This window comes from Theobroma cacao, chromosome 9 (assembly GCF_000208745.1).
Source record: "Theobroma cacao cultivar B97-61/B2 chromosome 9, Criollo_cocoa_genome_V2, whole genome shotgun sequence".
Classification (NCBI taxonomy): Eukaryota; Viridiplantae; Streptophyta; class Magnoliopsida; order Malvales; family Malvaceae; genus Theobroma; species Theobroma cacao.
The window spans coordinates 36,952,304-36,980,200 of record NC_030858.1 but is presented as its reverse complement, the minus strand read 5'-3'; the positions used below and the strand labels follow the sequence as shown (position 1 = coordinate 36,980,200).

General features: G+C 30.9%; 2 protein-coding genes across 2 annotated transcripts; one reads left to right on the top strand and one right to left on the bottom strand.

Annotated features, from left to right (window-relative positions):
- Nucleotides 21,363-23,961, bottom strand: LOC18590805 (laccase-17). The gene is made up of 6 exons (XM_007016545.2): nucleotides 23,749-23,961; nucleotides 23,474-23,625; nucleotides 23,143-23,387; nucleotides 22,910-23,038; nucleotides 21,843-22,814; nucleotides 21,363-21,735 (listed from the first exon to the last, which is right to left on the bottom strand). Exons 1-6 carry the CDS (start codon nucleotides 23,863-23,865, stop codon nucleotides 21,605-21,607), a joined length of 1,746 nt encoding a protein of 581 aa, XP_007016607.2. The 5' UTR covers nucleotides 23,866-23,961; the 3' UTR covers nucleotides 21,363-21,604.
- On the top strand, nucleotides 26,545-27,449 carry LOC18590804. The gene is made up of 2 exons (XM_007016544.2): nucleotides 26,545-26,672; nucleotides 26,900-27,449. Exons 1-2 carry the CDS (start codon nucleotides 26,577-26,579, stop codon nucleotides 27,380-27,382), a joined length of 579 nt encoding a protein of 192 aa, XP_007016606.2. The 5' UTR covers nucleotides 26,545-26,576; the 3' UTR covers nucleotides 27,383-27,449.

The following is a 27,897-nucleotide window of genomic DNA, read 5'->3' as shown; positions in this document are numbered from 1 at the left end:
ACTTCTTTCTGGTGTATATAATATTTATTGATTATAATTAAAATAATTAGTCAAATAAATCAATAATTGTTTAGATAAATTAGATGAAAATTGAAAAGTTAATATTTATACTCTTTTGTGATAACTCATTTTAAAGAATTTTTTCTTTTAGATATAACAATATGTTGTACTACAAGAAAATTGAAATAGACTTTAATTCCTTTGGTAACAAGAATTGCAAAATCCTTTTCACATTTGAGCTAATAATACCCAACAGATGATGTGGCACTCATTGACAAAATAAATAACCCATTAAAAAATAAGAAAAAAATACAAAAGCCAAAACCTTCTTGTTCAAGGGAACTTTGTTGGTGAGGACATCAAGACCTTGATAGACTTGTATAGAATTAGTGATGATGATTTCAGTAGGAAAATAAATTGCCAAATCAATTGCTAAACATGATTTTCCTGACCTAGTTGGATCCATTATTAATATTACGTTAGATTCTCTTTCTTAGATTCTTTCCCTTGTATGTAATATCAATTTTATTCAGTTCCAAAGGTCATAAATTTCAAGACAATCTTTAAAAAAAAAAACAATAAATATTTTTTTATATTCTTCATTTATCTTTCAGCAATTCATAATATTATAGGGAAAATTATTTTTTTTCACACTCATCTTTTTTTATTCGATTCAATTTTTTTCTCCTCATTTACTAAATACCCTTTATAGTAATTTCAATCAAAACTAAAGTTTATATAAGTTGTTTTACCAAATAGCTTATCTATAAAAAAAAAAGCTTATAGAAAAATAAATTTACCAAACAATTTTAACTTAATTTAAAAAATTATTATTTTTCATAAAAATTTTATAATAATTTTTAAATTAAAAAATAAAAAAGCCAAGCTAAATATGCTTTTACTCGACTACGAGAAGGAAAGAAGAAAGTGTAAAACTCTCAGCTAAGATTTCCTTGTCTATCTCACTCATTAGGTCAAAAAGGCCTCACTAATAGTTGCCTCAAGGTCCGCGTTGAACCAATTCTCCTGTAATTTAATCATATCATTTTATGATGGGTTATATGAGGGGTAGATAAAAGGGCAGAGCCTTCTTTATTTCATGGCCCTAAAATTTGTAAAAATTTTGTAAAATTTTTAAATTTTTTTATATATTCTTTACACCTTGTCAAAATAAATTTTATTTAATAATTAATTTAAATAATAAAATAAACTAACATGCCTCACTTGACTTTAATTTTTTTATTTTTTTCTTTTAATTTATATTATTATTTTTATATATTTGAGGAAGAGAATTCAAACTTAATTTTTTTTTAGAAAGAGATTATGCACTAACCAATGAACTAAATACTCGAATGCATATTATTATTTTATTTATATTTGTTTATTTTTTGCATTTTTATTCTATTTATTCATATGTTTTAAATTTCTATAAATTTTCTTTTTCAAATTTCTACTAACCATCAACAATATTTTTTTCTTTTTTGTTATGTCATGTGTGGGTTTTATTATTAACTTGTCATGTTCTTCTGTTTTTTGTTATATGAATTTTATTTTCTATGGTTTTAATCTTTAAAAATTAATAAATTATTATGTAGTTGTTAAATATAAGTTGTAGTGTTGCATTATTGATTAAAATTTCATCAATGTATCATTTTTTTTACTAATCTTGATTGTGTGAGAGGAAATTATCTTACATATATCTTTTTTATATGTTTTACATTTTATATTTAGTTGAAAGGAAATTATCTCGAATATATAACCTTTAAACAATCCTAATCATATAAGAGGAAATTATTAATCTTGTATATCGCATTTAAATATTTATATTTATGCATTATAGTTTTATATTTAGTATTTTAAGTTTAAATAAAATAAAATAAGAATAAGTATGAGTAAGTTAAAAACAATTGACAAATTCTTTAAAAGAAAGAATGCAAATCGTTCAAATGATTCTTCTATACTTAAGCCACCAAATCTCAATGCTTCAACTTATGAATAAGAGTAATGTAAATCAAAACATATAACACTCAAATCTTAAAGAATGGATGCCTTTCAATATATAATTAATAATTGATAAATTTGAATCCAAAAAAACACGATCTAGCATAACTTTCCTAAAAAACTATTGTAAGTCTTTTTTTTTCTTGATTAACATGTTATATAAAATTATTTTTTTTATTATCAATTTTTTGATTATTGGTTAGGTTCAACATATTAATTTTTAAAATTTTTAACCTTTATTCCTCTATTTTTTGCCTCCTCAACAAAAATTGGCTAGCTTTGCCCCTGGGTTATATTAGACAGTAAGATGATGAATAAGTCCAAAGATGATATTAATAAGCAAGGAACAAAGGTCCCCGATCCAATAAGAAATGAAAGTGCAGTAGATTGGACTGAACATAGAGAAAAGAATAAAACGCAGAGTTTCACTTGAGAAGCAAAACTCACCATTTCATTTAGAGGAAATAGTCTAAGTCTTTTAACCCTTGTTAAGGTGATTTATTAGTCAATTCAAATATTAGTTAAGTTAGGATCTGTTTGTTTTGATGTAAAATACTTTTTAGAAAATGTTTTTAGGACTTATACTTGTTTGGAAAACGAAAAATTTATTTCAAATGTAAAACATTTTACAAATCAATGAGAAAAACAGTCGTTGACCATGAAAAATGTCTTACATCTATGAGGAGAAGTTTCTACAGAAAAAAATTCTTATATTAAGTCTAGAAATATAGATTTAATAAATATTAATATTTAACATAAATATTAAAATACATTAATATTTAACTTAAAATAATAATATTTAAATTATTCAATACTATTTAAATTATAAAATATTTTTTAATGAAACTATTCAATGCAATTAAATTTTTTATTTATAAATTGAATAAATTTTACCAATAATTATAATAAAAAATATTTCAATAATCATCATTTGATGAATATATATAATTATAAGTTTTTGATGTCTTACGCAATTGATAAATATTGATATTTTCATAGTGAATACACAAATATAGGTTTTGAATATTTTACACAATTGATAAATATTGATATTTTTATAGTATTATGATAAAAAAGTGATGAGATCGAATTTTTTTAAAAAGTTAGAGCTTACTTTAATTATAAACTAAAGGTCGTGTAAATAAAATACTTCGATACGAGCATACTTAACTGATGTCTATAAACACCCATTAATCGTATCCAAAAACTTAATTGTTGTAAACTATTTTTCATGCAAAGGTAGATGATTTATGCAAGGAAAACATTGGGTTCTATACAGAGCAGATGATGACAGTACTATTGGCAATAGGAGAGCACAAATGGTCTACACCCGCAAGGATGCAAACGAGGTGTGAGGCAGTTAGTAGGATTTATTACCAAGTTGACAGGCCATGCATCCATCTAGCTTTCACAATTTCAATTTTATGGGTCAACAAAAATGGATAGCCCATGCCTCAAAACCTATAACCTAGCAAATATGATTTCACAAGTTAAAAAAAGTCTGACTGAGGCAAAAGGCAAAAATCTAATCCATCATTTGAAATCTCATAAATGAGGATAAAGTAACGAAATTGATAGAGAAATTTATAAATTTACGTGGATAGAAGAATTAATAAAGAAGATCATATTGAGAAAATAGAAGAATTCAAAAATGAAAAACATAGGCATGAGAGACCTCAAGCCCACACGTTTAGAACGAAAGTCCAAAAAGTCCCAACCCAAGCCTAAAAGCCTCCAAACTCAACCAACTCATATGTCAATCAATTTGTCAAACCCTGTTCTATAAAATAGTTACGACGTCATTTACATGCTCAATAGAATGTTTGCATATTTAGGAAGTTCGAGGAATCGTTAAAAGATGATATTGCCCTTAATGGTACCATTAAGTCGATTAAGCCTCGAACTAGTTCAAATATGAATTTTAAGGTGAAATTAAGAGTTTCACAGTTCAGGGATGACTCAAAATGGTAATTCGGAGTTCGATGATCAATTTGGAGTCAAACCGAAATTTTCATTATCTAGGAGCAAAATGGTCATTTGCGACTTGGGGACAAAATAGAAATTTTAGAAAAGATTTTTTTTTTGGCCCCATTTGACTTATTGGAGTATGATTTGAGGTTTAAAAGTGAAAAATTTTAATTTCGGTATAATTTGGAGTATAGGGGTAAAATGATAATTTTACCACCCTAGGGACAAAATTGTAATTTTCCACCACCAAGACATTTGTCTAGCACATGGTCTTCCCTTATCCTCATTTTAACCTTTGACTAATCATGTGGTGGAGATAAAAGGTTTAAAATTTTTAAAGTTTTAAAAATGGACCAATGAAAACATGCCATGTGTCAAGCTTAGAATATTTTATTATTTTCTATAAAAATCAGCCTATAAACCCCTCATTTCTCTCCAAATATTCGGCCACACCAAGAACAAAGGGAAAAAGGAAGAGAACAAAGCATAGGTAGGGAATTTGAAGAGAAAAAAGCATGGAAAATCAAGGAAAATAAATGAAAAAGGTAAGATTTTTCAATTTAAACTTGAAATCTATTTTTCTTAAGCATTTCTCCTTACTTTCCATAGTTAAATTACATGTTTTCATGATGAATTCATGGTTGGTCAAAATGGGTATAGAGAGAGAATGAAGTTGGAACTGTTTGATTTTAAGTTATGTTAGTGATTAAGGTTAGTTTAGCATATTTAGAAGCAAAATAACAAGAAAAGAATCCATTTTCCCCATGAATCATCATTGGCCGAATATTCCTTGATGTGTGTGGGTGATGGATTGTTATTATTTCAAGAGAAATGGCTTAGAAAATGATGAATAATGGTGAGAAAATTAAGTAGAAAAAATCACGGTGTTAGTGCACTGTAATGGTCAAATTTTTTCATGAAGAAATGGGAGGGTTTTGATGCTGAAATTGGTGTTATTGGAATTGTATTTAGAGAATTGAAATATTAGAAATGAAATGGAGCAATTTGGAGCCAAATCAGACACAATTGTCATTTAATCGGGTAATAAGCCGAATTAGGTCAGTACCGCATTTAAGTTGTAGTCGGATAAGTTGCATATCATAACATGCATATACACCGAGCCTGAATTGATTTTATAATGGTCAAGCATTAATGTGGTGAATTATGTATTGTACATTGTGGATAAGTGGTGAGCAAATTACACTAGTAAAAGTGCAAAGATTGTGCTTGAAGACTGGGATTAGGAGTACATCGACTCCTAGAACAGTCAGTGGACAATTTATCATCTTAAATATCTAGAGTAATTATACTTGTTTGATACTTTTATTGAATGGTGAGTTTAAATTATAAAATATTATATTTTTCAATTAAAATATTTTTTTTATAAAAATGAGATTTATACTGGTTTTGAAATCAAATATTATTTTGGAAAAATTGAGTATATGGAGACTTTGTTGAATTTATGATTTTATATGTTATTAAAATTGTGGCTTATGACACTATGGTAGCATGATGGCTAAATTTTTGGGATTGACATGAAATATATGAACAGTTTTGGATTGGTCTCGGTAGACTGGATTAAATTTTATTCACCATATTATGCTACTGAAAATTTTATTGGTCTGGTGGTATATTAAACGATCACTGTAGTGGTGGGGGTTTCCGTGGACTACCTATGAGAGGGGCACGGTAACCCAATTATATATTTACCTCCGGGGAGGAGTTGTTGGATGAAGTATCTCTTGAGGTAAGATTTGAGTGCACCTCACATTCAGACCACCACGTGAGAGTGAGACTCAGCCAATGTCAAGGAACGACTGTGTGTCAGATGTGAAAACATGTTTATGGTTATGAGACATTCAACAACCTTGGCGGTTTTAGTGGGATACCTTAACGAAGGTACCCTCGAGAATGATTCTGGTATGGGTCAAGTTTAAGAAACTCATAAGCCAGAGAAATTTTGATAAAAAGAAATTGTTTGGTATAGATTGAAACGAATTTTACGTTATGAACATTATTGAAATATAACGTTTTTATATTGTCTCCATCTACTCGGCTTTAGATGCTTTTGATGGTAATTGTTTACTTATTGGGATTATATAATCTCACCCCTCTTCCTATCTATTTTTTTTCAGGCTCATGATAGTTTGTTGATAGTTGATTAAGACGAGAATTAATCTCGGAGTTACGTCCTAGAAAGTAAAGGTTCGTAGCCCTACACCTTTTTGGTTAGTTGGGGACCCACGTGTCACTGTAAAAGTAATTTTATACTTTAGTTATCTGATTTAAAGTATGCATGAACATATTTAGCTTTTACACCATATTTTTTACGGGTTTCGATATTTTCAAAAAAAATTGACGAAAATGCCCTTGTGAGCTAAAAAATAATATTTTATTGTTTTGATTTGGAAACAACTTATGATTTCTTGAAATGCGAGATTTAATAACTATCGCTCACCGGGAAGATGCGAAAGCTGATGCTAAGCCTTGCAGGGTTTTGATCGGCATTCGGGGTAATGAGTGCCTATCGGGACGTCGCGACGGTTGTCACGGGCTTAATGGGAGTTCCGGGTGGTGACACAATTAGAGCTCCTCATGACACAAAACTATCACTACATGTGGCGCAAAGATAAGACACTAGCTTCCTTTTATATATAGTTATGGATACGGGTTAAATGTTTTGAGAAATATTATTATTGATTTTACCTATTTTCATATCCATTCTTTATTTTGATTTCAAATTAGTGAAAATCAAATGATACCATTGCATTATAATCAACTTCTATTTATCATCTTAATACCTAAATAACTTTACTAGTGATGGCGAAAAATATTTTTCGTTTGATTCCAACAATAAAAAATGTTTTCGATAGTTTATTCAAACAATATAAAACATTAAATTTTTCTAAAAAATAGACAAATAAAAGTGCAGTAAACTATACATCCAACATAGAGAAAAGAATAAAACGTAATATTAGACACTAATCAATACCATTATGCAAAAATATCAAACCATGGTGCGTGTAATAGAGAAAAGAATAAAAGTCGACTTAACAGAATTAAAAATCATTACAAACACACAATATGCAAATAAAAAAATAAAGATGAGTGTGTGTAGTCGTGTTCCTCCAATTGCTTTAGTCCAAGAATGCTAATCAAATTCTGGCAGTGAAGATGAATCTTCACCGTGCTTCTATGATAATATAGCAGTATATGTACCCTACAAATAAAAAGAGTGAAAAGCATTAGTATATAATTTTAAATATTGGCATTGAGAGCAAAGACATCTAATTTTGTCCCCCTGTGTAAATGTAGGGTTAGAAACTACAAAATCAATAAATTCTTGAACTCCATTCATAAATTCATCCCTCATGAAGCCATTAGGGTTTAGTCATTGATACATCCAAGATCGATCTCTTTCCATTTTGTAGTCCTAATATTGTTTTCATAGAAATAATTGCAAATAAAAACCTAAGTCGTTATTAGTACAAATACTACAAGAAATTAGCCATGCATTCGACATTAATATATATATATATATATATAAAATATTATATACTCCATGTTATATATATAATGTTACATACATTCATGCAACTTTTGATATTTCATGACTAAGTCTAGGTAATTTCTACCATTGTTACATTATTTTTCTTAATATTTTTAGTAAGGAATTGTACAAATTGGCCTTGTTCATCAAGAAAAGCAAAATTGATTCTCCTAAAATTTTCAGTAATCTACCTGAGTCCATCAACTTGGTTTTCCATATGCTCAAGAATAGTTATTGACGTGTCTTATGGGGGATTCTTTTGTTCTTCCAAGTCTTAATATCTAAGCTTTATTTCATTTTTGTTGTTCAATATATTTACAAATAATTTTTAAATTAATAACTTCTAATATTTAATCAGTAAGTTTATTTATGAACTATGAATTTGTAGTTAATGATAATTAAATTGCATATCCTCAAAAGTAAGTTCACATTATCTTCTGCCTTGGAAGCTTGGGCGCTACAGCGCTGTCCCAGTCCCAATCAAGCTTCCATGGTAGAAGCTTGTGCTTTTTTAGCGTTGCAGCGCTGTCCCAATCCCAGCAAGCTCATACGAAACAATCAACAAAAGCAAAGAACACATTAAACTAATTTCTAGTTTAGTGCATCAGAGGGCATGCACCTAGATATGTAACTCATGTTTGACAACCATATGAAACAAACAATGGAACAAGGTCGGCTAATAACAAGTAATGCCAATATTTGTGAACGCTCCATTTAACAGAGGTCAAAACCAAAGAAAATTATGGGGTAAAAAATTATTCACAAAAATTTTGAACATGTCAAAATGATGCTTTGAATAGAGAATTTAAAATCACTAATTTCTAATGAGTGCATCAAATACATATATTTAACGAGAGATTAAATACCTAATTAGTCTAAGTTAGACTAGATTTAGGATCGGATTTAGGTGTTTTTATTTATTTTATTAGTTTAGTTTAATTTATGTTTTAATGTTTATTTTAAGTTAATAATGATAGTTTTACGTTATTATATTTATTTTTATGCTTTTGCAGGAGTAGGATCAAAAATAATTTCAATTTGTGAAGAAAGGTGCATAATGGAATGTTGCTCTGTTTGCATATGTTTCAGTTTTTCAGGCATATCTCCCACTATAAAAGTCCAAATGACATGAATCTTAGATCATTAGAAAGATAAGAGGCAGGGCTACAACTTTGGTATTACCACTTTAGCCAGTTCTGATCGAAAGGTAGTCAAAATCTTTGTCAAAATGAAAGTACTACACTAGAAGAACAAAAATGGGCAGAACCTTTGAGAGTCGCGGCTCTGGAAAATGAGAGCCACCGTGCTCACTATATTTTTCAAAAATAACAAGCTTATAGGATTTTTGAAGCTAGGGCTTTTGAAGGCTATTTAAGAGGCCCTTTTCAGAGGTTTCTGGGAGGAGGCAGCAAGCAATTTCATTGGAGAAAAAGAGCCAAAAACAAAGAAAGAAAGTAAGAGAATTGGAGGGAGAATCAAGATCATAAAGCTTCAACTGTTAGTTTTCTCTCTCTACTTTTGTGTTTTTTTTATTTTCTTTTGACTTGGCTTAATGGCTAATTTTCTTTGGACAATGTTTTTATTAGACATTATGAGCTAAACTATTTTTCTAGGATTGCAATTGAACTNCAAAAACCAAAGCAAGAAAGTAAGAGAATTGGAGGGAGAATCAAGATCACAAAGCTTCAACTATTAGTTTTCTCTCTCTACTTTTGTGTTTTTCTTATTTTCTTTGACTTGGATTAATGGCTAATTTTCTTTGGATGAAGTTTTTATTAGATATTATGAACTAAACTATTTTTCTAGGATTGCAATTGAACTCATATATAATTTGAATTTTTAATCTCTTTCTTGCTTATCTTTAATGGGATTTGAATTGTTTATTCTAATTTATTCTTAATATTTTTAATTGCTTGGCCACCAATTAAATTGTTCTAGGAACTTAAACAAACTTGGAAAACAGAGTTTAGTGTAGACTAAAATTGGAATAGCATATGATCATATTAATTGATTTGAGTATAGGATAGAGATATACCTATATGCCATATGAAGCCAGATTAGAACCTAAACTTAATGAATATGTTTTAATTTTAATTCACATAGAGATATAGTGTTTTGGTTAAAATGGATATTTTTATAAAATGAGTAGGGAGACCTTTATAAATAATTTAGGACTTCAAGTTAATAATTTAACCCATTGAAATAAGTTAAGGAAGAAATGTAAGATTTAGATGAAGTGTGTGTGATATTGTAATCCTTGACTTGTTTGATTTGATATTTACTCAAGTTATTATTATTTTGATTTTTTGTAGTAAAATTTTGGTTAAGTATTTCTAGTTAGTTAATGTAATTATTTGATATTGATTGTTTGGATAAGATTAAATTGTTCTAATTTTAGTACTTAGTAAAATTTTTAATCAATTCTTTGTGGAATCAATACTCTGCTTACTTATATACTATCTATTTGATATGTATACCTACGTAGTAGAATTTTAACTGACAATTTCCCAGGTATGCACCTTTACTTACAAAAGGGAAAAAGTATCACCCGAAAAATGTTAAACTCACACTAATTTTCCAATCCTAGTAAGCTCCCTTTTGAACTTAGTTTAAACCACCACAAAAAGAGTTTTAAACTCTTATACATAATCACAATCAATTAATTAATTTAATACTATGATAATTTGCCAAAAATTTAGAAATTAAAGATTCAATTTTCATCTTATAGTAATAACATTATGACAAAAATTTGACATAACTTAACTATATTTTGATATAGGACAGATATAGATCAAAGAAAAAGTAAATCTCTAAGATTATTGGACTGCTTAACCTGACAAAAAGGAAAGAAAGTAAGTAAAGCTGACAAAGATAACAATTCATTAATCAAACAAGAGAGAAATCCTTTCTTGGGAATCAATACAAAACAGGAAAAAACCCCCAAATGGTAAAAAAAGAAAAGAAAAGAGGAAATAGAAAAAAGACCCTGAAAACAAAGTTACAAAAACATAACACAATGAAAGAAAGCACTATACAAGAAAGCCAAACCAGGGCCTGTTGAAGATGAAAGAGATCAATCAACCAATGGAAACTCAACATCAAAAGAACATTAGCACAACAAAGAAAAAAAAAACCAAGACAGCAACATTAAAGCCAAGAAGCAGCAAAAACAAAAAGCAAAACAGCCAAAAGTCCTCTAAATCAATATCTTAAAAACAAAGCACCAAAGTAGAAAACCTAACAGAAAAGCCAGTAAAAAGGTGAAGCAGTTGGAACAATAGAAACTCAACAGGAACTTGGCAACAAGGCAAAAAGACAGGACATGGAAAGGTTCAAGCAAACAGAACTAGAAAAAGATCGTAACCTTTGGACCTTAAAATCGAAATTGCAAAGGAAATGGAGAGTTTGGAGAGAAGCTTCAGTCAACACAGCAATAGAGCAAAGCAAGCTTCAGCCGACAAAGGAGCTTCAGTAGTCATTCGGCATGGGAAGGGGGGCAAAGGTCAAGGGCTTCCCATGGGTTTCAAATGAGAGGGGGATTTGGCTAAAAATTAGGGTTTTGGGATTTGGGGATCTGCCTAGGGAATGTTTAATTTTGCTAAATAAGCAAACTCTTAGGTTACGTTTGGAACTTTATAATACAATGTGATTACAAGTAATGTAATTGTTTGTAATGTAATTGCAAATAAAGTGATTGCAAGCAATGCAGTTTTAGGAAAAATAACATTACAGTGTTTAGTATACAAGTAAAATAATGATTAAAATGCAGGAAAGATAACATTGCAGTGTTTAGTTTACAAGTATTTTGCTAAAAATGTAATGCTAATTTTCAAAATAACCCCTATTTATGAAAACGTAAATTTAATATATTTATATTTTTTATTATTAGTTTTTATATAATATCATCTTTTAAATATATTTTTAATGTCATATATTTTATTTTCATTTCTTATCATAATCTTATATATTTTATTTTCATTTCTTTAATATAATTTTTTATATTATATATTTTATTTTGATTTCTTTTACCTATATTATATAAATTTTAATTTCTTATATTTTTTTATTTTAATTTTTGATTCTTATATTATATATTTTATTTTAGTATTTTTTATTTTAATTAAACATTATAAAATGTTTTTAACAAAATAATAAAGTTGAAAGGTAAAAATGTCTTTAATAACATTACAAAGTGCAATGAAATGTGATTTCATTAGTTTTAGACTGTAATCACATTACATCCCTTAGTTGTAATGTTTTGCAATCTTACATTACAATGATCTGTTGAAAAACAAGCATTGTAATGTAATTTAATTGAGCACATTGTAAAGAATGTGCTTCCACTTCCCTCATACCAAACCTTACATTAGAAAATGTTGAATGGGTGGTAGAGTTGGTAAAGGCATACTTAATTTTTTATCACACACAACAAAATTTAAACATTTTATATTTTATTAATAATAATAAACTTTTATTATGTTCATCTTAAACTTTACTATATAAACTATAAAGATTACAAAAACAATATATTTAAATAATCATAATATATTAGACATTAATGTATAATATAATATATTTAATATTATTAAGTTCTAAACAAACTCAGTATTATTTTATTGTGTATATATGAAATAACACAAATTATATGTAAAATAAAATGTTATATATTACATAGTTTGTATAAATAATAACTAATTATAACTAATATGTTATAAAATGAAAGTGATAATTAATAAAAATTAATTATTAACTGTAATTATTTAACTTGAAATTTATTATAAGTTAAGTAATGCTTATATATAAATTAAATATATATATTATCAATTTAACACTAAATGTCAAACCCTGTTCTATAAAATAATTACGACGTCATTTACATGCTCAATAGAATGTTTGCATATTTGAGAAGTTCGAAGAATCGTTAAAAGATGATATTGCCCCTAATGGTACCATTAAGTCGATTAAGGCTCGAACTAGTTCAAATAGGAATTTGAATGTGAAATTAAGAGTTTCACAGTTCAGGGATGACTCAAAATGGTAATTCGGAGTTCGAGGATCAATTTGGAGTCAAACTGAAATTTTTACTATCTAGGGGTAAAATGGTCATTTGCTACGTGGGGACAAAATGGGAATTTTTAGAAAAGATTGTTTGGCCCCATTTGACTTATTGGAGTATAATTTGAGTATTGGAGTATGATTTGAGGTTTAGAAGTGAAAAATTTTAATTCCGATATAATTTGGAGTATAGAGGCGAAATGATAATTTTGCCACCCTGAGGGCAAATCGGTAAATTTTCACCCCCGATACTTGTTAAGACTGAGGGATTTTATTCATCATAGAAATGGATAAACATGAGAAATGTGTGGTGGAGAATTAAAGAATTAAAAGTCAAATATTTAAAAAAATAGACCAATAAAAAAATGACAAGTGTCAAGCTTAGGATATTTTATTATTTAACTTAAAAATCAGCATAAATCAGCCCATTATCTCTCCAAATATTCGGCCAAGCAAGGAAGAGAGGGAAAGAAAGGAAGATCAAACCCTAGGTGAAGAATTTGAAGAGAAAAAGTGTGGAAAATCAAAGAAAATAAGTGAAAAAGGTAAGATTTTTCAATTTAAACTTGAAATCTATTTTCCTTAAGCATTTTTCCTTATTTTTCATGGTTAAATTACATGTTTTCATGATGAATTCATGGCTGGTCAAAATGGGTATGGAGAGAGAATGAAGTTGGAATTGTTTGATTTAAGTTATATTAGTGATTAAAGTTAGTTTAGCATATTTAGAGGCAAAACAACAATAAAAGAATCCATTTTCCCCATGAACCTTCATTGGCTGAATCTTCCTTGATGTGTGTGGGTGATGGATTGTTATTATTTCAAGAGAAATGGCTTAGAAAATGATGAATAATGGTGAGAAAATTAAGTATAAAAAATCACGTTGTTAGTGCACTGTAATGGCCGAATTTTTTCATGAAGAAATGGGAAGGTTTTGATGCTGAAATTGATGCTATTTGAATAATGTTTGGTGAATTGAGGTATTAGAAATGAAATGGAGTAATTTGGAGCCAAATCGGACACAATTGTCATTAATCGGGAATAGGCCGAATTAGGTCAGCACCGTATTTAAGTGGTAGTCGGATAAGTTGCATATCATATCATGCATATACACCGAGCCTGAATTGATTTTATAATGGTCAAGCATTAATGTGGCGAATTATGTATTGTATATTATGGATAGGTAGTGAGTAAATTACACTTATAAAAGTACAGACATTGTACTTGAAGATTGGGATATGGAGTACATCGACTCCTAGAACTGTGAGTGGACAATTTATCGTCTTAAATATCTAGAGTAATTATACTTGTTTGATGCTTTTTATTGAATGGTGAGTTAAATTATAAAATATTATGTTTTCCAATTAAAATATTTTTAAATAAAAATGAGATTTATATTGGTTTTGAAATCAAATATTATTCTGAGAAAATTGAGTATATGGAGACTGTGTTGAATTTATGATTTTATATGTTATGAAAACTGTGGCTTATGACACTATGGTAGCATGATGGCCAAATTTTTAGGGTTGGCATAAAATATATGAACAGTTTTGGATTGGTTTCGGTAGACTAGATTAAATTTTATTCGTCATATTATGCTATTGAAAATTTTATGGATCTGGTGGTATATTAAACGGTCACTGCAGTGGTTGGGGTTTCCATGGATTGCTTATGAGAGGGGCACGATAACCCAATTATATATTTACCTCCGGGGGGAGATCTTGGATGAAGTATCTCCTAAGATAAGATTTGAGTGCACCTCATGTTCGGACCACCACGTGAGAGTGAGACTCAGCCAATGCCAAGGAACGACTGTGTGTCAGATGCAAAAACATATTTATAGGTATGTGACTTTTTAACAGCCTTGGCTGTCTCAGTAGGATACCTTGACGAAAGTACTCACGAGAATGATTCTGGCAGGGGCCAAGTTTAAGAAACTCATAAGCCAGGGAAATTCTGATGAAAAGAAATTGTTTGGTATAGATTGAAACGAATTTTGCGTTATGAACATTATTGAAATATAACGTTTTTATATTGTCTCTATCTACTCGGTTTTAGATGCTTTTGATGGTAATTGTTTACTCACTGGGATTATGTAATCTCACCCCTCTTTCTATCCATTTCTTTCAGGCTCAGGATAGTTTGTTGATAGTTGATTAAGACGAGAATTAATCTCGGAGTTGCGTCCTAGAAAGTAAGAGTTCGTAGCCTTACACCTTCTTGGTTAGTTGGGGACTCACGTGTCATTGTAAAAGTAATTTTGTACTTTAGTTATCTGATTTAAAGTATGTATGAACATATTTAGCTTTTACACCATGTTTTTGACGGGTTTCTGTATTTTCGAAGAAAAACGATAAAAATGCCTTTGTGAGCCAGAAAATAGTATTTTATTATTTTGAATTGAAAACGACTTATGATTTCTTGAAATGCGAGATTTAATAACTTCGCTCACCAGGGAGATGCGGAAGCTAATGCTAAGCCTTGCGGGGTTCCGATCGACATTCGGGGTAATAAGTGCCTATCGGGACGTCATGGCGGTTGTCACGGGCCCGATGGGAGTTCCAAGTCGTGACACTAAACATTACTATATATAACTTTAATAATTATAATATATTAATACGGAAGATATTTACTATCATATATTAATATTAACATTAAGTTATATCATTTAAAATATATATCACCTGTAATTTCATATTAATATAGGTTTATAAATATATATAGTTAAATTTAAATTACTATGATTATGATTTGTATATGTACGTATAACAAACTAATTAATATACTTCAAGTATATTATTAATTGATTAGTTTACTATCATTCTTCTTAAAAAATTATATTAATCAATATTAGTACATCAATTATTATTATTATTGTATAACTTATATATATAGTTATATATTTATAAATACCCATGATTTCAATTATTAAAATTATAATATGAAATTAATCGCAAAGGATGACATACTCAAAGTAGTATTAGAATTACCTAATAAGAATATATGATCAATGTAAAGCATAATGTTATAATGTTATATATAATTACAAATTTTGTATAATTAATAACTAATTGTAAATAATATATATGTTATAAAAACTAAGGTAATAACTTTATTATAAAATTATTAAGTGTCAGTTAAAATTTCATTACATAAGTATACATATCGAATAAACAGTATATTAGCAAGCAGAGTATCGATCTCTCAGATAATTGATTTAAAATTTTACTAAGTACTAAAATTATAACAATTTAATCTTATTCAAACAATCCAATTAGAGTAACTAAATTAATTAACTAAAACTAATTAACCAAAATTTATACTAAAAAGAAAAATCAAAACAATAATATAATTGGGTAAAAATCAAATCAAACAAGTCTAGGATTACAATATCCCTCACACTTCATCTAAATCTTACCTCTATTCCTTAACTTATTTCAATGAGTTGAATTGCTAACCTGAGTCCTAAATTATTTATAAGGGTCTCTCGACTCATCTTATAAAAATATCTATTTTAACCAAAACACTATATCCCTATATGAATTGAAATTAAAACAGACTCATTAAGTTCAAGCTCTAATTTGGCTACATATGACCTACAGGTATATCTCTATCCTATACGCAAATCAATTGATATAATCATATGCTATCCCAATTTTAGTCTACACTAAACTCCCTTTCCCAACTTTGTTTAGGTTCCTAAATCAATTTAATTGGTGATCAGGCAATTAAAAAGCATTAAAAACAATTGGAATAAACAATTCAAATCCCATTAAAGATAAGAAAGAGATTAAAAATCTAAATTACATATGAGTTCAATTGCAATCCTAGAAAAAAAAATTAGCCACTCATGATTGCAAAAACAAATAACATTATAATAAATTCAACCATTGAAAGTAACAAGAAAAATAAAAGTCACAAAAGAAAACAAAACAATAATTGCCGTCTTGAACTCCAAGTTTCAGCCTCAACTTTTAACTTTTTAAATTTTTCAAAAGTTCTGTGCTCCTAATATTATTAAACATATTCTATTTATACTAATAAGCTTAACCTAAAGTTCCTTAAGCTGACGTGGGGTTTAATTGGGCTTCAAAGTGTAATGAAAGGCCCAAAAATCAATTGTCCACCTTTACAAATTTTCATCCCTGACACAGTACGTCCAATTTTTTTTATACAATTTTCTCTATCTTCGAAGCAGAACTGGGCAAAATGATCTCCATAAAAGTTGTAGCTGTGTCTCTTATCTTTCCCATGGTGTAAGAATCGCATTATTTGGAGTTTTGTAACTCGAGATATGGCCAAAATACTGAAGCATATGCAAGCAGATTCTAGGTCTTTCAACACCTTACTTTCCAAAATTAAGCCCAATTACTTTTAATCCTACAAAAAAATATAAAAACTAATAAATAATAACCAAATCAAAAGGAATAACATAAAATTAAAATTACAAAGTTGTAGCTGTGTCTCTTATCTTTCCCATGGTGTAAGAATCGCATTATTTGGAGTTTTGTAACTCGAGATATGGCCAAAATACTGAAGCATATGCAAGCAGATTCTAGGTCTTTCAACACCTTACTTTCCAAAATTAAGCCCAATTACTTTTAATCCTACAAAAAAATATAAAAACTAATAAATAATAACCAAATCAAAAGGAATAACATAAAATTAAAATTACAAAGTTGTAGCTGTGTCTCTTATCTTTCCCATGGTGTAAGAATCGCATTATTTGGAGTTTTGTAACTCGAGATATGGCCAAAATACTGAAGCATATGCAAGCAGATTCTAGGTCTTTCAACACCTTACTTTCCAAAATTAAGCCCAATTACTTTTAATCCTACAAAAAAATATAAAAACTAATAAATAATAACCAAATCAAAAGGAATAACATAAAATTAAAATTACAAAGTTGTAGCTGTGTCTCTTATCTTTCCCATGGTGTAAGAATCGCATTATTTGGAGTTTTGTAACTCGAGATATGGCCAAAATACTGAAGCATATGCAAGCAGATTCTAGGTCTTTCAACACCTTACTTTCCAAAATTAAGCCCAATTACTTTTAATCCTACAAAAAAATATAAAAACTAATAAATAATAACCAAATCAAAAGGAATAACATAAAATTAAAATTACAAAGTTGTAGCTGTGTCTCTTATCTTTCCCATGGTGTAAGAATCGCATTATTTGGAGTTTTGTAACTCGAGATATGGCCAAAATACTGAAGCATATGCAAGCAGATTCTAGGTCTTTCAACACCTTACTTTCCAAAATTAAGCCCAATTACTTTTAATCCTACAAAAAAATATAAAAACTAATAAATAATAACCAAATCAAAAGGAATAACATAAAATTAAAATTACAAAGTTGTAGCTGTGTCTCTTATCTTTCCCATGGTGTAAGAATCGCATTATTTGGAGTTTTGTAACTCGAGATATGGCCAAAATACTGAAGCATATGCAAGCAGATTCTAGGTCTTTCAACACCTTACTTTCCAAAATTAAGCCCAATTACTTTTAATCCTACAAAAAAATATAAAAACTAATAAATAATAACCAAATCAAAAGGAATAACATAAAATTAAAATTACAAAGTTGTAGCTGTGTCTCTTATCTTTCCCATGGTGTAAGAATCGCATTATTTGGAGTTTTGTAACTCGAGATATGGCCAAAATACTGAAGCATATGCAAGCAGATTCTAGGTCTTTCAACACCTTACTTTCCAAAATTAAGCCCAATTACTTTTAATCCTACAAAAAAATATAAAAACTAATAAATAATAACCAAATCAAAAGGAATAACATAAAATTAAAATTANATACATATAATAAACTAATATATTTTAAACATATTATATATTAATAAGTTTACTATATATGTAATAGTCTTCTTAATTTATATTAGCTATAGTATTAGACCCTAAAGTATTATTATTTTTTATTTAATTATATATTAGATTTTATAATATCTTTTTATAAAATTAAAATATTTATTATGTTATTTTTATAAACATTTTATAAAAAACATTACTGAATTTGGAACTGTTATATAATATTTGTGGTTCTATTATAAGTTTTCAAAATATACAAAAAATAATAACCAAAGGAAAACATATATAAATATTTAAAGCCACCAAACTCACTATGTATATATTTAATTTTCTTAATGTAAAGCATTAATAAATTTTAAAATAATTATTAATATATTTAGAATTAAAATTTTAACAAAATAATAATACCAACGGAATTATCACAGAATATTCCGTTGAAAAGTTAGGGTCCCAAAACTTTCGGACGGATTTCAGTCGAAAGTTCCATTAGAAATTTTGGTAGAATTAATTTTTTTTCCCAAAACAATTTCCGATGGATTTTCAAAAGAAATTATTCCGTTGAAAATTTCTATTAGAAATTCGTAAAAAATTCCGTTGAAACATTTGGTGGAATTAATTTTTTTTCACCAAAACTATTTCCGACTGATTTTCTAACGAAAATTTTTTCATCAAAAAAAGTCAAGTTTTGTGTAGTGCCATTCCTCTAGTTCAAGTCAAAACTTTATCTACAAGATATTTTGCAACTTTATCTACAAAATATTTTTAACAGATTAATTACATGGTTCTTGTGAAAAAAAACGAAAGAAGCATTTCCCTTTTCTCTTTTTGGCTGTTCAATGATTTAGGCAACAATGGCATGTTGGTGAATGACACATGCATCGAACTTGTAGTGCCTGGTGATCCCAACTGCAGGCTCTGGAATGAGACACAAAGTGACAAATGTGAAGAGAAAGACACCCACAAATGCTGTTGATTTATGAGAAGCAGCTATCCTATTATCTCTTTTTTTTTTTCTTTAGAGAAATCTGAGAGAATTCGAAGCTGCAACTACTGCTCGAATACGTATATTCATCAGAGTTGAGAATGTATATATAGGAGTACGAGATTGGAGTTTGGTTTAAAGATGAGAAAACAATTTGAATACAGTTTCGATAGCTACTTTGATATGGCTAGTTGTTAGAACAACGTTAGAGTGCTGTCAAAGATAATCAATTTCTTTGGTCTACTTTCTCTTCTCTTCAAGTCAAAACTTGGCATTGTGCATAAATAGATAATCCAATATTTAGATATGTTATTTCATATGGTTCCCATGGTAGACGTGACTTTGCGCTTCTTCCATGCTTTCCTAACTTGCTTTTGGCAAAACCGAATCAATGCTGGTGCCAACTGAAGAAGAAATTACTGTTATTATATTTGGCACTAGGATATTGACATCTTTGCGGCTGCGTTTCATTATTGATTTTCATTCATGGCAGTAGCGAAAACATCATGGAGCAACCCCACCATTGGTGAAAATTGCTAATCAAAACCAACTTTTCACAGATCAAAAGCTAACTTCTGATATATAGCAGTTTTTATATGATGGTGAGAAACTCTTTCCTGGTAAATCTCAAGTGTATCCTTCACTCTTTGAGTCTTGGAAACGTGAGTAATGCTTGAACCAAGGTCGCGTGGAAAAGGGTCAAAGTCTGGAAGAGTGACTCTATGCTTAATTCTAGTTAGCTCATGCTTTATTAGGCCAAACTGATCTGTAATTCCTTGAAGTTAACTGTCAAATCATTGACTATTATGCTTCATGATGAAGCAGTTCACAGAATTTCCATCAAGCAGTCATTTTTAGAGTTGGCTGAAGGAGCAGTTTGTTTCCCATTTTATTTTTTACAGATGAATCATTGTTAGAGTTGGCTGTAGGTCATAGATGAATGAAAGGGAGACCTCAATTGACGCAACTTGGCCTCAAGCAAGGAAATCAACAGACAAAAAGCTTACTTATAAAATGATAATACATGACAATAGCTTGATTGGAATGCAGGATAACTACTCTCCTGGCTCTCTGTCTTTGTCACTGCCTCTTTCGTTATTTATATTGGACATGTTTAATCAAGGTTGTATGCTCTTGGGAATTTAGATTTAATGCTAATGGATTGAAAATTTTTATGAAAATATTTGCAATTAGAACCATAGATATTGGCAATACTTAGAATTAAGTTTTACATTTGTTTGAAATTCTCTATGGGTTTAATGGTAACTCACAGTACTCAACTAAGATTACTCCAAATGAAGTATCAGAATATAGTACCGTAGATGTATGTCCTGCAAGTCAATCAGATTGAGAGTATAGATACATTGTAACGATTTGTGCATTTAACCTAATAGAAGTTTGCTTTATCTATTAACAATTACATATTGATGTTGACTTATACAATAAAATTCATGAAATGAATATGAATTGCCGAAGGAATTACAAAGAGTTGTAATTCATTACACCTAAACATCATTTCTAAATTATTCCTAATCCATAGTCTATCAAAAATTGAAAATTGATAGAATTTTTTTACTTACTCACAGACCCTTCAAGACCCTTAAATCAGCTTCGGTACTAATTGTTGGGCTAATGGCAGCTTATAATACTCAAGCCAGGCTATTCAAAGTGAAGCAGCACAAGGCAAAAACAAAAAATATATCTCTATTAATTGTAAATATTATTAATTGCAAAAACAAAAAATATGTTTCCACGGCTAACAAACGATAACTATTATCGTTTTATGGAAAAATAATATTATTTATTTAAGCCCAATTTGGGTTTGGAACTGCGCCACAAAAAGCTAACCAGGGGCATGGGCCAACAGCTACCCAAACTAGGTGTCAAAATTAAGCACAGAAAGTCCAAGTATCTCATGCAAGTGGTCCCGTTTGGACCCGTTCTGGTGGTAAAAATTGAAGAAGTAAAGCTTTAAAACCAAAGAGCAACAGAAATTTCATTATCTCATAGAGTATTGGGAGTTCTTACATTGATATCTGTTCAGACCTCAATGTTACAAAAACAAACAAAAAAAAATCCTCAACTTTTCATCTCTTAACATCACATGGATCAATGAAATAATTACTGAAAAGAATGGCCCAAAAAATAATAATAAAGAGTTAAAAATCTTCAGGACATTTCCCCTGGTTGGAGTGACGTGAACTAAAGTGGTAGAGAGTCAAATTATCAACACTTGGGAAGATCTGCTGGTGGAGGCAGCAGCTTTTGATTTGGAAGCTTTCCATCTAACACAATCCAAGCCATCTTCAAACCCCAGCTTGTGTGCACCTCCAGGTGGCAATGCATGAACCATACTCCTGAAATCATGTGGTTGTTTTGGTCACGGTCATCAACTCGAAGCAAGCAAGCAATATGCAGGATTATAAAATTAAAATTTCTTTTTGTTTAATGCATCCTTATGTACCTGGATTGTCTGCTAGAAAACGAATTGCCACCCAACCTCCTGATGGTACACCAACAGTGTTCCTTTCAATAGGGTCAACGAGGTTGAAGTTTTTGGGGTCCTTATTGGGATCAAAATTCCCAAAACCTTGGCCAACAACAAAGAAATTGAAGCCATGCAAGTGAAGAGGGTGGCTCTCAGCTCCAAGTATGCTTGTGTCTTGCATGATTAGTTCTACGCTAGTGTTAAAAGGAAGCACTACTAGCTTTGTCCCGTTGGTCACCATAGTGTTATTAGTTGGAGTTCCTGTATAGTTAAATGGAATTGTTGGATCACTTGGAAAATCCGTGGTATAAACACCGTTTGATTGACCAAAGAAATGAGCCTGGAGTAATGCTGTGGTTGGCATTGCAAACGAAACATTATTCACTGAAGCTGCAAACATGGTTCCATTAGGTCCCTGGCAGGTTTGGTTGTGCTGACATGGGCTAGTTCCCAGACCGATTGTGAAGAAAAACTGCTTGTCAACCTTTTGGGGTACATTGGCAGGGAACCGTGCACTAGCTAAGCTACGGAGTTTACTCGCGAAGTTTGTAGCGAAGGAAGTGTCATTCAGAGCAGGTAGAATTGATTTAAACAAAGAGAGTTCCTTGATGGAGATGCTGGAATGAAAGCCATTGGGCGGTAATTCGTATTCTAAAATGCCAGCAACAGTTGAGTTATCAAAGGTGGCTTGCCCTGTCACATATGGTCTAGCAGTCATGAAATATGTGGCATTTGGATATCTGGGTTTGGTCTTAAGAAGCACATTTGTGGTCTGGCCAGGGGCGATGAGAATTGTTTCAGTATTAAAAGGTTTAACATAAACAGCATCAGCTTCAACAACCGTAAGAGTATGGTTAGCTATGCTGAAGAAGAGCTCATCGTTGAGAGCAGCATTAATTACTCGGAGAAGGTATGTCTTGCCAAGCTTCACCTTCAGCTTGAATGTATCTATCAAAATCCAGTAGTTCAGCATTGAATTAAATATCTTTAGAATATATGTATGTAATCCATGGTGACGACATCACATTAAAACATTTCAATACCTTTGGCAGAGCAGTTGTATAATGGTCCTGGAAGTCCATTTATGGTGTAAGCATCAGAGACATTTGGGCCTCCACCTGTCTGGAGGGCCTGGTTAATAATTGCCTCAGGGTCGGCATTAAACCACTCTCCTGCAAATTAGTTTTATAATGCCTTACGTTTGCAAAAGGAGACGTAATGCGGAACTTTAGAAAAAAATGTAGATTTCTCAGTCGGCTGATTCATAATTATTTACCAAAGATGACGGCAACTTCCTTGTAGGGCTTGGCAAATGGGTACGGCACCCCAAGCTTAGGAAGAATGATCAGTGGACCATAGACAGTTGCTCTCAACCATGATATATGAGCATGCCAAAAGAGAGTGCCCCTTTGGCCTGAAATGGTGTAGTTGTACACATAGCTCTGGCCAGTTTGTATGGGGCACTGAGTCACATATGCTGGTCCATCAGCCCATCCGGATCGAAGCTGTCGAATGCCATGCCTATAACATCGAAGAAACCAAAAACAGGTAATTCAGATGATGGCTTTTAATTCTGAGCCGTGGATATATCTACTAGTGATTCATACCAATGAATGGAGATATTGTTTGGCACGTGGTTGACCACTTTTATCAGAAGCTGATCACCCTCCCTTGCTACAATGCGAGGTCCCGGAAATCTTCCATTTACTGACACAATGCTCTTGATGTGGCACAGACGGGTAACATTTTGCAACTTGATCTACAACTCATATTCGAACAGAGTTAATGTATATCAGAGAAAATATAAAGTCAGAGGACAATAAATTTCATAATTGCTGTAATATTAGACTGAATTTATGAGCACCGTCATAGTGACGCATACATTAAACTTGTAGTGCCGGGTGATCCCAAGTACAGGCTTGGGATAGAGACAGAAGATCATAAATGACGACAGAAATGCCCCCAAAAGTGCTGTTGATGGACGAAATGAAGCACCCATTTTTCTGTTCTTTTCCCTCTATTCTATTCTTTAACCTGTTAGACAAAACTAGGGAACCTAATGGCAAAACCTGCAATTGTTATTTGAGTAGGTTGTCATCACAGCCAGTGGAGTAGCATATATATAATGCTGATGGAATGGGGTTTGGTTGATCAGAAGATATAGTTTAACCAGTTTGAAGATTAGAGTGAAACAAAAAGAAAGAAAAATTAAAAAAAAAAAAAACAAACTTGAATTCTGCTTCAATAGCTACTTTGAAATGACCAGTTGTTAGAACAACTTTAGAGTGCTGTCAAAGATAGTTTCTTTGACCTCCTTTCTTTTCAAGTCAAACTTTGTCTATCTTTCTGAAAAATTAAAAGCCTCCATTGTTATATGTAAGGTGCTGTGATTTTTCAGAGTTACTCCCCTGCTTTTCTTGCTGTTAGTAAAAGTTACTTTTCCATGTTTAGAATCAAACAAGAAGAAATTCTGCTGCATGTTTGGTCTAGTGGCCTGGTAGGTAAATCCATATATGGCTAGGTAAATCCGAATATGGCTACTTATCATCATTGATTTCCCAATTTTTCAATGTCAAGATACCGACAACAGCTACCAATTGGTGACCAACTTTTCAATATCAAAAGCAACTTCTGATATTTTACAAACAAAAAGTATACATGAATTCCGACTAATATATCTGCAAGTTTGTTATCAATCATGACTTCAACCTCATCAGGCTCTTAATGGGATTAAACTAAGCATATAATCAACTCTCAATGTTGTTGACATGTATGGTAATCTGGATACTCATGCTTGTTTATTAAGCAAATCCCAGAGTTGCTATCAGAAACAGTCAATGTAGAGTTAGATGTATGTGCCGTTCGTTTTCCATTGTCATGAAGAACAGGTCATGGATGAATAGTAAGGTAACCTCAATTGCCGCAATTTTGGTTCAAGCAAACGAACTAACAACAAAGGCTTATTTGCAAAGGTATATAAACCCGAGATAGCTTGATTAGAATGCAGGAAATGGGGCTGTCGATCCTTTCATTTGACAGGACTATGTTCATTGTAGTTGTACCAACCGCTTCCCTCTCCCCTCCGCATTATATAGACTTAAACTATGCATAGTTTTCCTCACTTAACATCAATTTTCAATGTTTTCAAAGTATTTTTTGTCCTAATTTATTAATCTCATGTCCAAGGACGGATCTAGGATTAAACTACTTGGAGACAAAAATTAGAAAAACTAACAAGTTCATGTACACAAAAAATTTAAGTTAAAAAGTATATATGTAACATTTTTTTTAGTAGTTTTTATTATATATTCTGTCTTATTTTGGATCATGCCCTCATAGTCTTTGTCTCTTAGATTTATAGGTCACACTTTTATAAGTTGCTTAATTAATGGGTTATTAGCTATTGATGGGTCAATCTTTAGAGTGTTGGTCTGTTCTCATAAGTATAAACCCATGACATCTGTCTCATTTTGATGGAGTTGGGAGAAAAACATAAAAGGCCACTTGTTTTTGAAAAAAAAATACATATCAAAATTAAAAAAATTTCAACGTGGGGCAAGTGCCCCCATGCCCTGGTATGTATCTATCCCTACTCATGTCAACTTTGATCATATGGCATTTGCACTTTTGCCAGTGTATGTTATAACTTATGGACTCTGATATTTCGTCTCTTTTTCTTAATTTATTTATCATGATTCAGTTCTTATTGCCTACATTCATGCTCCAGAGAGAAAAACCCAAAAAAATCACAAAATGTACAAATATACCCAAAAACAAATTCTAAATTCGAATCTCAAAACAAATTCGGTTTTCATAATTACTAATATTTAAATTCATGAAATGCCCTGTAACCCATATAATTCAGTATTTCCTAACTCTTCCCTCGTATTCGAAGGAAAATGTCATAAAAATAATTTGTATCATTGTGAGCATTCAGATTCCAGGGTTCAAAGAATTAGTAAACAAGCCTTCCCCTGTTATTTTTTGCTCTGTCCAAATTATAAAGAAAACTTCTCAATTTAGTTTAAAAATAATTAGCCTAATTTGACAGAGCTACATGGCTTTTGTTGCTGAAAGATGTAAACATTAAGGTAGTTTTCTCATTGAAAGCTCATCTTAATCATGTTTTGTTTGTCCCTTTGTACCATAATAGAAAGCAATAGTTCATTTATTAGAAGTTATTATAGTCTTTATAACCACATAATTAGTGTAACAAAAACAGAAAGGAAAATTGAAAGACCCAAATTATTATTTGGCACATGTAATAAACTTGAACACAAGTAATTAATTAAACTCAATCGACATTGATTCAGGGCAAAAACACCAACATAGATTTTTTTTTTTTTTTGAAAAATGCCAACATAGAATCCTTGTTGGGTTTTATTTTCACGACAATGTTTGAAGCTGTCAGTTCTCTGAAAAGTAGTTATGGATTTGATCCACTTTAATCCATGTTAATTTAGGAATTAAAACATATGCTTTACCCTAATAAAGAGCAAATCTAGCCCTGATAAAGCAAAGAGGTATAAGTAAAAGTGAGGGAAAACCCCGTTCATTTCCTAGAGCATGCAAAGCAGGGAATATGAACTTTTTGAGTGTGTCAAGAAAAGAATGAATAACCCCATCATTATAAATATCATAGAGAGATCCGAGAGAACACTTGATGAGAAGTTAAAGTCTTGTCTTTAAGCCTTTGGAAGAAAGAAGAAAATGGAAATGAAGAAACGCAGGGGACTGATCATTGCCTGCTGCCTATTTTCACTTGCTTTACTTGCAGGAGGTGCATACCTCCCTCAGAACAAGAAGGTAATCAACTTTGCATAATTGCTTTCTAGTTATAGTTCAATAAGGTCTATCCATCTTATAGCTCGCAAAACCAATTTGGGTCTATGAAATTTTCTTTCTTTTTGATACCGAGGAAGAGGAGATATGATTTTTGTTCTTTTGAAGTGAAAATCATTCATCAATCATTGAATTAAACATTCGAATACAGGTTAATTAGTGACTACATGGCTTTTAAATATTTTTTACAGGGAAACTGCACCTACACAGTCACAATACAAACATCATGCACCAAGGGTGCCGAGACATCAGACTATGTCAGCCTGAGATTTGGTGATATAAAATCTAATGACATTGTAGTTCAACACCTGAATTCCAAGCATGTAAGGAAGTTGGATCCATTGCAGCCTGCTGTACTTGACGATATTCCCACAAAACCTTTCCAAGCTTGCTTGGTAGACGAGTTTCAAGTGACAGGCCAATGCGTGGAATCGCCAATTTGCTATCTGTATCTCAAGCTATCCGGGAATGATGATTGGCGACCAGGATTTGCACAGGTTGAGTCATTGGAAGAGTCTCATCTCAGCTCAAGATACTTCTATTTTCGAAGATATCTGCCTCGGAATGTTTGGCATGGTTCTGATTTGTGTGATAAAGAGGTCACTCCCTTCGGGATCAAGCACAAGAGGAAGGTCCTTGCGAAGAAACCAGCAGCTGAAAGGTTGATGCCATAAATCAGTTTGGCTGTGTGTGTGTGTATATATATATATATAAGAATTGTTGTTTTTGAGTACTTGGATACAGGTCATGTCACCATTGTTTTTATGCATCAAATGTTCCAGGACTAGTATTTTGCAAGACCCATATATAATTAATTGAGAGAAAAACAATGGTAGTAACCTTATTGTATTTGTTTCTCAATCTGATTCATAATGGGCAGCTTGCATCTAATCTAACTATTAATTACTTAATTAATAACAAGTTTACACTGGTAATTATTAATTTAGACAAACAAATACATGATGTAATCATTAGGAAAAAGTCAGATAACGTAATTATTATCTGACAAATTGAATAGCCTTATAATTAAGTTGATGAAAGTGAGATGCTGCCATGAAAGCTCCATCCATGTCAAAGTTTTGCTTTGTTAACGGAATATAATTCAGCTTGAACAGCATTAAAAACCCTCTTTTAACTGTTTTTGCACTGGAAAACAAGCCTTGATCACCGGGCCAAAAAAGCTGGTGAA

Bases quoted from the DNA above. Each gene is read 5' to 3' on its own strand.
- LOC18590804 (XM_007016544.2), top strand. From the start codon at position 26,577: ATGGAAATGAAGAAACGCAGGGGACTGATCATTGCCTGCTGCCTATTT. The intron at 26,673-26,899 runs GTAATCAACTTT...TATTTTTTACAG, and splicing joins ACCTCCCTCAGAACAAGAAG to GGAAACTGCACCTACACAGT.
- LOC18590805 (XM_007016545.2), bottom strand. From the start codon at position 23,865: ATGGGTGCTTCATTTCGTCCATCAACAGCACTTTTGGGGGCATTTCTG. The intron at 23,388-23,473 runs GTATGAATCACT...TCGATGTTATAG, and splicing joins AACAATATCTCCATTCATTG to GCATGGCATTCGACAGCTTC. The intron at 21,736-21,842 runs GTACATAAGGAT...ACATGATTTCAG, and splicing joins TTTTCTAGCAGACAATCCAG to GAGTATGGTTCATGCATTGC.